The sequence below is a fragment of the Spermophilus citellus genome (assembly GCF_964194105.1).
Source record: "Spermophilus citellus genome assembly, chromosome: 16".
Lineage (NCBI taxonomy): Eukaryota > Metazoa > Chordata > Mammalia > Rodentia > Sciuridae > Spermophilus > Spermophilus citellus.
The window spans coordinates 54,170,157-54,185,684 of NC_138196.1; the positions used below are offsets into that span (position 1 = coordinate 54,170,157).

Below are 15,528 nucleotides of genomic sequence, written 5' to 3' on the forward strand. Positions count from 1 at the left end.
TATAAGATAAATATATAAGAAGAAATGTAAGATAAATATATAAGAAGTGTTCTAATTTGGTGATATTTTCTCTGTTGGTGAGTGCTATCAAGCATATATTAATCAAAAATTAATAATTTATCCATTCAAAATATTCAAGAATGTCTAAGTAGTGCTTTTCTAGAAAAAAACCTACTTCAGAGAGAATATTTGGAAAACTTAAATTTGGAAATATTTCCACCAATATATAATTCAGAATATATAATGTTGCAAAAATAATACACGTCCTCTAAAACAATTTCTCACTTTCTTAATTGCTTAAGGGTTTCCCTAAACATGGTGCCATAGTGAATTTTTTTCTGTTTACTTACAATGTAAAAATACAACCACTACCAGTTTGCTGGAATATGCTGTAGGTGAACACAATATCTTTACTTCATTTTTATATGGTGCTGAGGATCGAACCCAGGCCTCATGTGTGCTAGGCAAGCACTCCACCACTGAGCCACAACCCCAGCCCCAAATTTCTTTCTTTTTTTTTTTTTTTTTTTTTTTTTGGTGCTGGGGATTGAACCCAGGGCCTTCTGCATGCTAGGCAAGCACTCTACCAATTGAGCTATATTCCCCAGCCCCTTATAAAATCTTTGAGGAAGTACTACCCATCCAATTTTATGAAGAAAAAAGATAAAAATGTATGAGTGCTCAGACTAAGTTTACATGGCTAGACAGATGTTGAGATTTTAATAGAGATCTGTCTCAAAACCAATGCTTTCCCAGTATACCAAGACAAGAAAGCATCAATAGTATATTAGTATAGGATGTAATTGGAATAAGATGATTTTGGGTGGTAGCATTTTAAGTGGTTCAGAATATGAAGTGAGATGTTACAAAATCATAAAGAGGGTCAGAGCAGAATCAGAGGGGTTATCACATAGAATTTATTAAGCTTAGGTGGTTAATTGCATGTCCAAGAATTTAATCTTATGGGCTAAGAAGAAAAGGTTCTCAGAATAGTGTAATAGAAAACAAGTTTTACCTCAGGTATGAAATAAAAGGAGAAAGAAATAAAACAGGCAAGAGTATATTAAGGAAAAATGAAAAAATGCTGGAATAGATAAGCAATTATCTTTGACAGGGTATATATTAATTGGTGATGAAACCAGAGGATGAAATTCTGGAGAAAAAAGACAGCTTTAAAATTGAACAAAAATTAATTCTAGGAAAAGATAAAATCATCAGGTAGCAATAATTTTAGGTAGTGATAAAACACACACATGTAATATACAAAAGTATACAGAGTAAAGATGATTGAGACATATTCACAGACAATTTAGTGAAGGCAAAAGGATTTTTAAAACAGCCTCACAAAACAGTTGCTGAGGAAGAGAACAAGGGTGCTTCAAAATGAAGAGGTCATATTCAGAAGGAGATAATGATTAAATCACAGCCATTAACTATGACCAGAGTAAAGGCATCCATGACCTTTTACTTTGATCATGTTCACAGAGAAGTGACTAGAAATGTGTCAGGAGTAATTAAGAATTCATTTCCCTAGGTACTATGGAAATTAAGGTTATCATATATGAATATTTTATCCAGATTACTGGTTATCCAGAACCAAACATTACCAGGATATACAGTATTCCAATTTAGGGAAATTATGCTTGCAGAAATAATTGAAGGTCTAAAGTTAATGATTAATGCATACTTTCTTGGTGTTTTAATTGCTATTAAAAAGAAACTGGTTCATGCTAATTAAACAAAATAACACACCCCTCTATTGTACAGTACCTTCATCAGGCACAAAATACACCTGAAGCTTTCAATACCTTAAATAAAACTGGGGTTTACTTTCTGACTGATGTGGAGACAATGCATCTTTCAAGGCTTTTATTGGTTCATTCCAAACATTTACTACTTAAGTTAATTAAACGTCTCAAGTATATGAATAGTTTTCTTTCATTATTATTTGAAGATTTTTTTTCTTCTTAAGAACAAAATTATCAGACTTGGGGTTCTTGCCTATAAGAATTCACCTACTTCTTTTCAAGAAAAGAAGTGAGAAAACCAAGAAATTTTGTCCTGGCAAAATTAATTAAGGCTTCATTTATGTCTGGCCTCCCTACTACATAAATAAAAGTTATACATAAATAAAACAAAAGAAAAATATGTTCTTATCATTTGGAAAGAGGAGAGCTACTCTCTGATAAATGATATTCATTCAACACTTAGCCAATGAGGTGCCCTTTCTTAGGCAATTGTTGTCATTTGGTCATTATTTTTAAAAACATTAATGGGGCAACTATTTTTAAAAACATTAATGTGCCAGGGGGTTTTACCACCATTTTTCCATTTAATACAACCTTATTTTGTGGAGAATTGTTAGTGCATTGGAAATTGACCTCAGATTTAAATGATTTGTAGGTGATCACACAGATAGTTAAAACAGTGGAACTAGGGTTAAGAGCCAGTTTTATCTGACAGCAAAGCACTTGCTCTTCTCACGATGTTACACTGTCATGTATCCCTACTATATCTACTAGGTTTTACTCAGAATATCTATCAATATTGACACCTGGGAATTACCTTCATTTTAGAGCTACTATTACAGCCTACTTTCTCATTTTAATTATTGGCATGATTTAGGCTAAACAACCAAGTGAAGCTACAGCATTACAAACAGCTAATAATAATCTCACATTTTTAAAAAATCATGGTTTTGCTTTCCTAATTGTAGTGACCATCTTTGAATTTTAGTTTCACATGTGATTAGAATGAAAGCTTTTTAGTTCAGTGTTAAGAATGGTTTGGGAAGCCTCAATTATAATGCCAATGGAGATACATGGATGGAAGTTCATTCTTTATTATAAATTCAGAACCAAACTTTATTTTTGTTTTACACTTTTGTGAATACAGATTTACCTTTAAATCTAATATTTTATATTTAAACAATTGAACTTCTTGAATAATATTTAATATACTCTCTTCAATTTAAGTTTCCCCTTTTCTTTAGATACTGTGAGAAGAAAATATAGACAAATACATTACATTTACTTTGGGAACTACATGTTTTGGAGGTCAAAGAAACTTTCTCTGTGAAGGAGTCAATAAAAGGTAAATTATTTGCTATAAATTGGCAATAGAAATCAGGAAAATTCAAATCCAGAGTCATACCTGTATTAGACCAAAGGTGCCTCTTACATTTGATCATATTCTTATTTGCCTAGGTATAAGAAACTACAGGCTTAAATAAGCTTTATTCTTGGGAGCAAAACTTTGGTAACACTGGCCCTCTTTGTCCAGAAAAACATTAGTTTATTCTGTAGAACTGTCCTAGTCTTGATGATGAATTACATGGTCACTACAGAGCTTAGGCACTGAATTAGGCCTACAGTAGCTTCCTGAATTATCCTCCTCTCACAGTGTAGGTTTTTAAAATTCATTATTATTATTTTATTTGTAGTACTGGGGATTAAGACCCAGGAATGCTATACCACTGAGTTACATCTACAACCCTTTAATTTTTTTTTTTTTTTTTTGAGAAAGGTCTCACTAAATTGTCCAGACTGGCCTCAAACTTGTGATCCTTCTGACCCAGCCTCCTTGGTAGCTGGGGTTATGGGCAGAGCCTCTGTGCCTGGCTTTACTAGGCAGTTTTAAAGAGACAACTTGAAATAGGCCTTAAATATACATGACACTTAGAAAATTCTTGTACATTATATTTCCTCCTTCTATTATTGTTACAAATACATACATATCTCCTTACAGACCTTTTGAGAAATACTGTAATTATTCAAGATGCCATATTTTAAGAGAACCAGAATATGACACGTGTGTGTGTGTGTGTGTGTGTGTGTGTGTGTGTGTGTGTGTGTATGCATGGTACTGGGTATTGAACTCAGGAGTATTTTACCTCTGAGCTATATCAGCTATATCCCTAGATCTTTTAAATTTTATTTTTAGGCAGGGTCTTGCTAAGTTGTCCAGGCTGACCTTGAACTTGTGATTCTCCTGCCTCAGCCATATGAGTAGCTGGGATTACAGGTGTGTACCATGATGCCTGGTTTTTCCAACTGACCATTATCATAAGTTTAGATGAGTAAACTTAGGCCCAGGTCCAATTTTGAAATTTGTTTTCAGTAACCTTATCTATTTTATTTTTGTATCTCTTTTCCATATTGTGTGATATTTTCCCCCCAGGTAATCCAGGGTCTCCCCAAGCTATGTTTAACAAAAAGATATGGCATTAGTTGGTCAATTAAAGTCAACAGGCTACCTTCCCAGGCATATTCACTTGAAGCTATCTATATCTTTAATTATGAAAGATCTTATCACTTACTACCTTCCTAATGGTAGTTGGTTCTCAGTAGGTAGGTGGGGCACAGTTTTTCACTTGGTAATATTTTCCCCTGGTGCCATAAGGTCAAAATGTGTTGCCCACAGTTTTTATAGGCAAGGCTGATTCAGACACGGTTTTTGTATGATTGCCTTGCCTTTCCCTAGAACCACTTTAAAGTGAAGAGAAAAGAGAGAAATAAGGATAATATCTTAGTAAACAATACTTCTGTTTAGGTATTCCATCTTTTTAAAAGATGCAGCAATTGATCTCATATTAAAGCTGCCTAGGACACGTCAATATTTAAATTAAAAATGCACTAATAAAGATGTAATCTAATATGCAATTTCATACATTAATAATTAGCAAAGCATTATAAACTGCATGGTAAAAAGCTATGGGAACATAACTAATGAACTATCAATGCCAAAGTAGACTTCATAATAAAACAAGACTTTAATAAATCTTTTATTAAATGGTTACAAATGAACTATTTTGTTAACATCAAATAGGTTACTACGAAGCTACTTAATTCACATATATAAATGAGGAACTTGAAGGCAATTAACTTTACAATTGATGAAGGTCAAGGCTTCTCAATGAGAGTTACTGTACTATACCTTTAAGTGCTACCTGTATACTAAGTCAGTTCTAAGTTTTTCCTCAGCTGCTCTGTATTCTTGCAGCAGCTATTATTACATATTGAATCAGCTGAAGTATAAAATAAACAAAGGACAAGCTATAGGCCTTCAAGTACCTTAAAAGTGAATTATCCAAACTCTAAAAAAAAATAGCTTAAGGGAAAGGAATTTTAAGGAAAACCATAAGCAAGTATTTGGTATTATGTGTAGGCAGTGATTGTTATAGAAAAATGATACAATAATAAGAATTTGCTTATCAACTGCAAATGCTTATTTAGATCTTGATGTGATTCTAGTAGCCCTAAAACTCACTGGAGATTATAGACGAGAGCTACTTATTTACTGAGTAGAAGTGTACAGTACATGATAATATTGATTGTCTTCAGGAGAAGCAAATGTTAAATTCATTAGAGAAAGGAAATAAACATTTTTATAGAAGCAAGAAACTGGTGGGAAAAATGCTTTCTAATAAATCAAAATAAAAGCTACACTGAAATACAAGACAAGGTGGAAAATGTTTTATGCTTTCTCTACCCATTCATATAAACTGCAAATCTCCAAATTACTGAGATTTTCATTTTATAACCAACTATTATGAAAATGTGCTCAAAGGAGAAAGGGGAGGAGACTAAGAGAAGGAAAACCTAGATTTCTATCTACATATAACTGAATTTTATACTTTATATCTTATAACCTTTTGATGATGGTTTCAGGAAAGTGAGAATTAATGAGTATATGTACAGATTCAAATAACTGCCATAGATGAAACTATACAATGGATTTAAAAATAGTTAAAGGCAGATGTAAGTCTGGATAAAGTTGTTAATATAGCTGAAACCAAGCCTGAGAATCATACTCAATAGGGAACCTTAACTAAAAAAGGAAAAATCAATGATAAATAAGACTGGTTCTTCACCTCAAGAGTTCCAACCAAGTGAGACTATTAAAGAAACCACAGTAGTACTGTGTTGGTACAGTGGGAGATTTTCACTTCACTGCTTAGGTTCACTGAGTACCTGCAAGTTGAAAAATTATTTCTTCTGATTAGCAATACTATAAAATGTGAACAACGGATAACGAGAAAATGATAAAACTATATTACAGATTAAAATTTGTTAACGTGACACACAATTTTTGTATTTCTATTTTATATTTCTATTCATTAGTGAGATAATATCAACTGCTTTTTCCCCTACAGCAATTCATAATACTATATAATGTAATTCCATTGGTGGATTATTAATGGTATTGCTTTAAACTGGAAGAAAATCTCAGTAACTAGTCACCTTTCTTTCCTTTCTTTCCTTTTTTTGAGAGGGCAGTACTAGGGATCAAAGAAAATCTCAGTAACTAGTCACCTTTCTTTCCTTTCTTTCCTTTTTTTGAGAGGGCAGTACTAGGGATCAAACCCATGGCCTGGGACACACTAGGCAAGTGCTCTACCACTGAGCTACATCCCTGAGGAATAATTTCTTGTATGGTCTGAATGTGGAGAAATCAGCTATAACTTTACATGTACCATAGATTGACTGTCTTCTAATGAGCCACTTCCTTTCCTAAATCTCCCTCCAACCAATATTCATTAGTATAATTTCAGGAATAACAAGAATAAATTCTTTCTCACATTTATTCCAAATCTTTTCACTATAACACATGCCTTCAAGGAATACTAACTCTTTTATTGACAGTTTGCAAAGCTTTTCTGCTATACAACATCACTAAAATTAGACATGTTTCTGATGGTTTAATTTGACATATTTCATAAATATTTGTCAAAACAATTATTGTCAACTACAATGCAATTATCCATATTCAATTTGATGACTCAACTGGAAAATTACTTTTTCCTAACAAAATTTTTCCAAATGACAATAGTGAATCAGTGTTGATTAGTTGTTCAGTGTGTACTAATTAATTACACTGGGTAAATTTAGCTCTATGCTAATAACCTCAGGAAAAACCAACTGGATATATGACTCGTTGTCCTAGAGGAAGAGAATGGTGCTGTTTGGCTACTTTTCCTTTCCTTTCTAATTTCTCCCAGAAGAGTGTTCAATAATACAAAATAAACAATAAAACTCAACTACTCTTGGCTGACACTATAGATAAAAAGATAAGAGTTCTTTGGAACCTTGTTCTTAGGTCAAGAGTAAAAGAAAAGACAGATTTTTATTGTTGACAACTAACTGTGAGGACCTCCTACTAGCTCATCCTCAGGGCATAAGTGGCGTAGATCATAGAGCTAATGAGGAGAAACAGCAGTTCATTCATTTTGAGACAATTTCTTCATCCAGCAGCTAATTTAAATGTGGCAGTTAGCCAAAGGCTCTACAGGGCAGGGCATCTGGGGGACATTCTCTCAGGGGTCCAGAGTCTTCTATTTTTAAGTTTTTATATCTTTTTCTTTGAGTCTAATAAAAGCTTGGGGCAGTGAAGAAATAAATAATAACAAGCATGTTAGGAGAATCTTGCTACAAAGCTGCCAAGGGCAGATCCTCCAATTCAAAATACAAAGGAGACACTGACCACTGAGGTTCTGTTCAAAGTAAAAGGTGAAATTTTAGTACCCAGAGGTATTTAATACTGAAATGGATTAGCTCAACACAGCTTTAACTGATTTACACTTCTGTATGAACAGATAGTCACCTGTCAGCCAGCTTGAGCTATAAGTCATAACTTCAGAAACTCACTCAATCATCAGAAGGTGAACAATGACAAAGAAAGATAGTGGGAAAGGGAGCAAGAACATGGGAAGAATAGACAAACTCTAGATAGGGCAAAGGGGTTGGAGGGGAAGGGAGGGGGCATAGGGTTATTAACAAGGATGCAATGTGAGGATCATTATTGTCCAAAGTGCATGTATGAAGACACGAATTGGTGTGAATATACTGTGTATATTGGGGATCTTCTATGAAAAATTGTGCTGTATATGTGTAATAAGTATTGTAATGCATTCCGCTGGAAGACAAAGAGAGGTCCATGGGCCATCAAAGAAATAGGGCAAAACTGTCTGGTATAGTTTCAGATTACTAGTTGTCTGATTACAATCAGAGGATAAAATTTTTAGAGACAGACATTTTTGTTCACTGTAAGGAAGAATTTTCTACTAGAACTGTCCAAGAATTAATAGAGTGTCTTAGGAAATAAGGCTGGAAGGAACTTTAGAGAATAAGTCCAATCTCCCCCATATTGTAAGAAACTAAAAATATCCTTTATAAATGGTCATCTGACTGGTGCTTAATTATTACACTATGATTTCACCATATAATAGATTAACTATAGTCTTAAGAGATTATGGATGTCTACAACAAAAAGATGTTAAATATGTTCATTAAACCAACTGTCAGGAGACTGAAAATCACATTTTATATCTCCTTTGTTTTCTCTACCAGTCTGATAATTTGAAGAAAAGAAAAGGAAAACAAAAACAAAAACAAACAGTAGTAAGAAGTAGTTTACTGAGGTCATTTATTCTCCTCTCTCGGTGGGAACAAAATGTATGAAAAGAATGGGAAAGCTTACTGACCCAGCAACTAAACAATTACCAATAACCTGGAGCTGAAAAACACAGAAAATCTATGTATAATAAATTTTTCTTAATAAGGAAAAGGTGGACTATTTTCTTTTTAAATTTTATATATGAAAATGGCTTGTTGACTACTGTAGAATATGCCCAGTTATGCAGGTACATCATGTGGTGTAACAATCAAATGCTCTCAGAGGCTCAAACACAGGCATTACCTGCTTTCCAGTGGTACATTACTGCCAAGGACCCAGCTGTCCTGCAGCTGGACGGACTCGGGTGTGGTTTGCAGCTCGGCGGGCAAAGCAGCCGGCGGGGCCGGACTCTGGTTCCTTCTATTGGTCAGGGAGTTTCTATTGAGAGAAGTGATGGATGGATGATGCTGTGCAGAGTGCTGCTTATGGGAAGGCGGCAAAGGCTGCAGGGTAGACTGGCCTTGGTTGTTTGCAGGTTGCTCTGAAAAAAGAGAAAAGAAAACTCATATGGATATATATATCCATACACACTACCAATTTCTTGGGGATCTGCTGTAGATGAATTAGAATTAAAAACTGCATATAAATCTGTAACCTAATAAATTTGCATATTATTCTATTAAGCGGGTGTTCAGTGACATTCTCTAAGAGCAAGTTTACCCTTGATACATAAAGTTCTAATTAATATACAACAGATGGCAAAATTGCTTTTGGTTTTAATTTGTTTCAGATTTTTTTTTCATCTGGTTTTATTAACACCTACAGAAAACAGCATCTGACAGCTCCCCTAATGTGCCTTTAGACTTTAGCTTTTTTTAACAAACCAACCCTGAAATTAAATGGGTAATTTTGGTAGAACACAAAGGTTTTTGAAATGCATATAATCCCTATAATTATTTAATGGAGTTTTTTAAGCTTTATTTAACTGCAATAAATTATTACAAGCTAGTTGCTAAACAGCAGTCGACTACTCTAGTTTAGTGCATTTCAAATAAGGCAGATCTGCACTATGATCTACTAATAGACGCTAAGTATTCTTTAGCAGAAGGTCACTCTGTGAAACAGATGTTGTTTCATGGATACTTAACAGACTGAATCACATCTGATTACAACGTCAGAAGACTCATATACTTAATGACTGTTACATCCATTAGAACACACACAGAACAGATTTTCCAATTTCACAGTATGTAGTATAACTACATTTTGGAGTAAGTCATAGGTGACCAGAAAGACTCAAGCCATGTCAATGGTACAAATATTTTTTCTAGAACAGAATCATAAAGGACCCCACGACTTCAAAATATAAACACAAAGCTGTGTTGTATCTATGGTAAAATCCCTAAAGCTATTAAATCAGAAGTTAAAAATTGCAAATTAATGTAACCTTTGAGACCTACTTTTCAATCTCATTACCTAGCTTTGGACATGCTAGAATTGACAAATACTACATTTTACCAAACAGATGTATGACTCTTTAATTTAATGCTAAACTTATTAAAGTTCCACATGCATAAGATGTCGATTTTTTGCTAAATGCAGTTTAAAATGCAATATAATTTTAAAGTGATGCATTAAATCATGCTATTAATATAAATGCACATATTAAAAGAGAATAGGAAACACAGGGACTATCTTTCATCTATAACGTGAATTCCAGCAGTGCTTATTAAGTCAAATAACATAGTCTAACACTGTAATTCCAGATGCATGAAGTGAATCCATATGTAATAGTTTGAATATATGTATTATCAAACCTCTTTACAGGGTACAACAATAAAAATAACTCCTCACATAGCATATAACATCAGTAATTATCACACGTTTTGAATGGTCTCTAATAATCCATATCATATAATCTAATAACTAACAATTTCTCACTCTTGAAGTGAGGGATATATAATACCTAAGTATATGAAAACAGAGCTAATTCCTTGTGCTGCCTCTATTCTTGAAGTTCCCCATACCAGAAACTGCTCATATCCTCTTTGGGTCACTGGTTTGGTGCTCACAATAAATTATGAATGTCTATAGTTAAACTGAAATAAGCTTTTGAGAGAATGGGAGGGTTAAAACATCACATATAGTTCTAACTGTATTAGAAAAAAAGAAATTAAAAATTTAAAAATAATGAAAAATTATCCAGGTATCATCTAAATATTAGTATGATCTCCCCCAGCACAGATTAAAGTCTCTATGAATGGCTTTAAGGTGTATTTCCAGAAGCTGTTTTTAGAATGACATAGTGAATTGCCTAGATTAGGTGGGTGTCAATGGAATAAAAACAGAGGGAGAAAAGGAAGAAATATTTCAAACAATAAGGAAATAAGATTATGCCTAAAAGGAAGTATAGGATCAGATGACCTCATGTTGTTTTTAAGCATGGTGCCAAAAAAGAATTGTATTATATTTTACATGTTATATAAAAGAAGTCTTTATTAAATATTATACTATATAAAGAGCAGTATATTAGAATTCAGAAAACCAAATTTAAGTTCTAAACTTTGGTCATCATGATAACATACATGTTTTCTGATCTAAAAAGAGGGAAATAATACTGCCCCAATCAAGGTCTTAGTGCACTCTAAGGATTCAATGAAATCCATTCAACCATTCATTAATCATGTATTTGACCATTTATCCCACAAACTTTTACCTACACTGTATGTTCCACTGATATGCTAAGACTCTAAGAGGTGAAAACATTGTGTAATTGGTAAAATAAAGCATTTTGAATATTAAGACCATTATTGAATATCAAGAAATTTTTAAGATCCATTGTCATCACACATTTCAATAAGCTAATTTAGGATTCTTAAAAGATATCCAGTGAGGAAAACTTCCATTTAAGTTTTTAAAAATGTGATATTGTGGTTTTCCTTCGTTCATTCATTCATTTTTCAGCATTTATTGATAACTTACAGTGTAAAAGACACCATGCAAAGATCCACACTATTTCCAGTGATACCCAGGATAATTCAGCAATGTGTTCTATCTGTTGGGAATTCTTTGATTTGATTAACCAGGATTACTAATAAATAAAGCTAGTCCAGATGAAAAATACTAGGTATCTAAAACTTGAAGGAATAGAATTAGTGCAGAGTCCCAGGGAGACAGGCTTCGTGGCCAGAAGTTTAAGTTTTGTAGTAGACTGAACAACAGAAGGAAAATCCAAGAATTCAACTAGGGTTAATGTTAGTTCTTGAGGTTTAGGCTAATGCTAGCTTATATGTGTATTTGTTCATACCAACTTAATCAAGATGGAATTAGTATATAAATTTTTATAAGTTAAGCACAGACAGAAAGGAAGACAGAATATTAGTGAAGAATTACATGAGAAATTACTGAAGTGGTAAAAAAGTGGGAACTACCCATATTGCCTTTGATTGAAAGATTAATTCATAATCATTCCTTGTTTCCCAACCAGATACTTATATCCTGAAGTGCAAGAACTCTAGCTTAAATTTCTCTGGATTTTTTAGTACCTTCATTAAGTTTTGTACTTCAAAGACTCCTAAGACTGTACTGATTGATTGAAGATATTTCTGCAGTAACAGCACTGGGAGGGGTCATCTCATTCAAGCAGGTATCATGTCACATAACCCAGATACTAGCTTTGAAGACTATTTCTTTGTAACTATAGCAATTGTCTTGGTATTTAAAATCTACCTATTAAGATGTATACATACTGGAATGATTATATAAAATATATACTATATAAAATATAAATATATAAGATGCAACAGTATATAAAAAGTTTATATATATTAAATATATTATCAAAAAGTATTTTTTCCTTGTACTTTAAAGCTTATGATCAGATATGCTCTTAATGAAATAGTTGTATACTCACAGCATTAAAAGATAACCTTCTTTTGGAAACTAACCTTTTATTATCAAAATATTCTTCTCTGCTTTTTTAATAAATAAAATTCTTGGCATTATGTTAGCAAGATATGATTACACCCAACCAGTGCCTTTTCTCAGATTGCTCTTTTTCCTTTTCTTTTTGCAATTTCCTACTGTTCATGTAACTGTAATGAAAGCCCAACAGTTGCTTGTTTTCATTTGATTAGCTGAATGAAATTTATAGAAGATATTTTTTAAAAGTCACATTTTATCAATCATAGAGATTAGATAGAAAAGGCTTTGGTCATTTTGTTCTGCCCTTTGCCATCAAACAACTCAGCTCTTCAACAGTGTCACTTAAAACTGTTAATTCCCATGTTAAATCATGAGCAAGGGTGACTTGTATTCTGGTAGACACTGAATAAGGGGTGAGGTATTTTGACAGTTGTATTACGGAAGTAATAGGAGCCACAGACACTACTGGATAACAGGGTAGATTCCTGTTAGTTTGGACAATTTACAGATCCTCAATTCTGAACAAAAGTAAGGCATTTTAACTGAGCCCTGCCAGAATGGAAACTTTTGACAAATTTTCCTGGATAGCAACTCTGCTATTAGGAATCGGTGGGCTGAAAGGTGACACTGAGACAAATGCCCATAAACATGGGATATTTATTTTTCATGAGATACTTTCTTGAGTAAGTTACTTAATCACTCTGAGCTTCATTTATTCTCTAATGCTTATCTAAGGGATTTAAAAGACATAGTGCCTGATATAACAGTACTAAAAGGTAACTGTTAAGAAGAATAGAGAAAGAACAAGTCCCTTTAGAACAAAACATCAGGAGGAAAAACAAAGTAACAGGAGAGCCTTGCCAGCAATTAATTCAATCATCACAAAAAGTATGAACACAGAATCAAGTATGTCTGAAAAGGAAACATTTTGCTTAAATAGGTAAGAAATCTACAATTAGAAATTCCATAAAGAAAACATCTAGTGTTTGAACCTATCTGGGCTTATGTGGGTCTTGCTTTGCTGCCCCAGCTGGCTTCTAACTCCTATGTTCAGATGATCCTCCTGCTATGGCCTCTTGGGAAGCTGGGACTACAGGTGTGCACTACCATATCTGGCTGGATTTTTTTTTGTTGTTCTTGTTTAATTAAAAGACATGACCGGCAGCTCCCAGATCGCTGTGTGCAATTCAGCTCCAACTCCTCTATGGTTTACAACTTAGACTGTGGTCTTCAGGGAGCAGAGTGGAAATGGACTTTCAAACAGGAAAGCTGGAAGAGAAAATAATACCTGCTGGGAGATAAAATATCTTTGTGTGAGTGTATGTCTGCATCTGTGTGTGTGTGGGGGGGAGGAAGTGAAAGGTGAGTGTGAGATGAGAAGAGGGGAGGAGAAGGGGCTGGCACTTGCTTTGAGCAGGTGTGCACAGTGGGAAAGGTGTCACCACCACACTAGAACTGCTTTGTCCCACCCACTTCCTTCACTCTCTGCCCCTCTCTTCCTTCCCTAGATCTCTGTTGTGGGCTGGCTGCAGAGGCTCCCCAGGGAAGAAATACCCTAATTCGGAAGGCTGAAAGCTGTGTGGTGTTAGAATAATTGCAGTGTGAGTAAAGTGAGCCAACTAAAGACAAATGGAGAGAAGGAGAAAGGAAGATGGAGGAAAGAAAGAGGGAGGGAGTTGGAGGTAAAAGGAGCTAAGGAGAGAAGGCAGAGAGATAGAGGGAAAGAGAGAAAGAACAGAGCATTTTTAATTTTGCAATGCTGCTAGAGAAGCCTGAGAAGCCATGCTCACAAAACACCTGCAAGGTATTCACCTGCATGTGGCTTGCTTAAGTTTGGGTGCTAATGTCAGAAAAACTGAGTAAGTGAATAAAAGCTCTGGTCTTGGCCCTCTCTGGGTTTACAACCTGATGCAGAGAAGGCTGAAGAGGAGCCAGGTCCAGCTACTGGTGATGAGCACAGGGCGGGCTTAAAGCCTCTGTTGTTGCATCCTAAAGGTTATTCATTCTCCCTTTCACTTCTGGGCTGTATCTTCCCTTCGTCTTAACTGCCTCAAAACAAGTTTTCTTCAAAACTGACCTCTTTCTATAAACAAGCCACCAAACCAAACCATAGAAAACCCCTTTTGCTTTTCTACGTATTACTACCATGTGAGTTTTAACTAGTGACCTGCAGTTCAAGCCCATCTTTCAAGTATACAGGGTAAGATTATAGTTAGCTTTTGATTTTGAAAATCTCAATCCAATTCTTGGTTTATATTCATCTTTTATTCCATTGTTATTTAACTCTGTGCCCTTACAGAAATTTCCCTTGTTTTTTGAATAGTAAAACCAGACAATATAACTTCCCTCAGTGGTTACATTTCAGGAACTAATAGAAAGGTGATATTATAAATTAAACATTTTCATTTTACTGCTGGGCGATGAACACCTGTAATCCCAGCAACTCAGGAGGCTAAGGCAGAAGGATTGGAAGTTTGAGACCGGTTTTAGTAACCTGGCAGGATCTTCAGCGACTGAGCAAGACCCTATCTCAAAATAAAAAAAATTTAAAAAGTACTGGGGATGTAACTAAGCAAAATTTGTGACCCTCAAAATAAATTATCAACAAAATGTATCCTTTTCCCAGAAAAATCTCATAAATACTGCAGACATTTAGTAGTCATTATTTCCTACAAAGAAAAAAAAATTAGGTAGCAAAAATTTCCCTTTTAAATGGGGAAAATGTGAATTAAGGAATATGTGTTTATATTCACACACAAACTCAGTAAACATCAGAGTTAAACAAAAATAGCAAGGGCATTGACTTTTCCTCTCCTTTCCAGCTCCTGCCAATATGACATTAATAAGATAACCACTTTGGGCTGGGGTTGTGGTTCAATGGTAGAGCTCTTGCCTAGCATGTGCAAGGCCCTGGGTTCGATCCTCAGCACCACATAAAAATAAATAAAAATAAAGGTATTGTGTTCAACTACAACTAAAAAAATAAAAGATGACCATCTAAAATGGTACAATGGAAACTGGAAAAGAAAGTCATCACCTCACTCATAAAATAATTTCCACAAAAAACTGTTTTTCTGATCATTTTTCTATCTAGGATTTTCATATATACCAAATGTTCGAATGTGAATTGTTTGTTCAGATACCCATATAAGGCCTTTGTTAAAATGCAGCATTATGTAAAAATTTTTATCACCATAAATTATCTGTCAG

General features: G+C 34.2%; 1 protein-coding gene across 16 annotated transcripts in view; it reads right to left on the bottom strand.

Moving 5' to 3' along the window:
- The window catches only part of TENM3 (teneurin transmembrane protein 3), a 606,711-nt gene that overhangs the window by 181,662 nt on the left and 409,521 nt on the right, over positions 1-15,528 (bottom strand). For all 16 annotated transcript variants that reach the window (XM_081269536.1, XM_081269543.1, XM_081269542.1 and 13 more), the window contains one exon: positions 8,698-8,935. In XM_081269536.1, the coding sequence (XP_081125662.1) occupies positions 8,698-8,935 (238 nt within the window). The remainder of the gene's footprint in view (positions 1-8,697; positions 8,936-15,528) is intronic.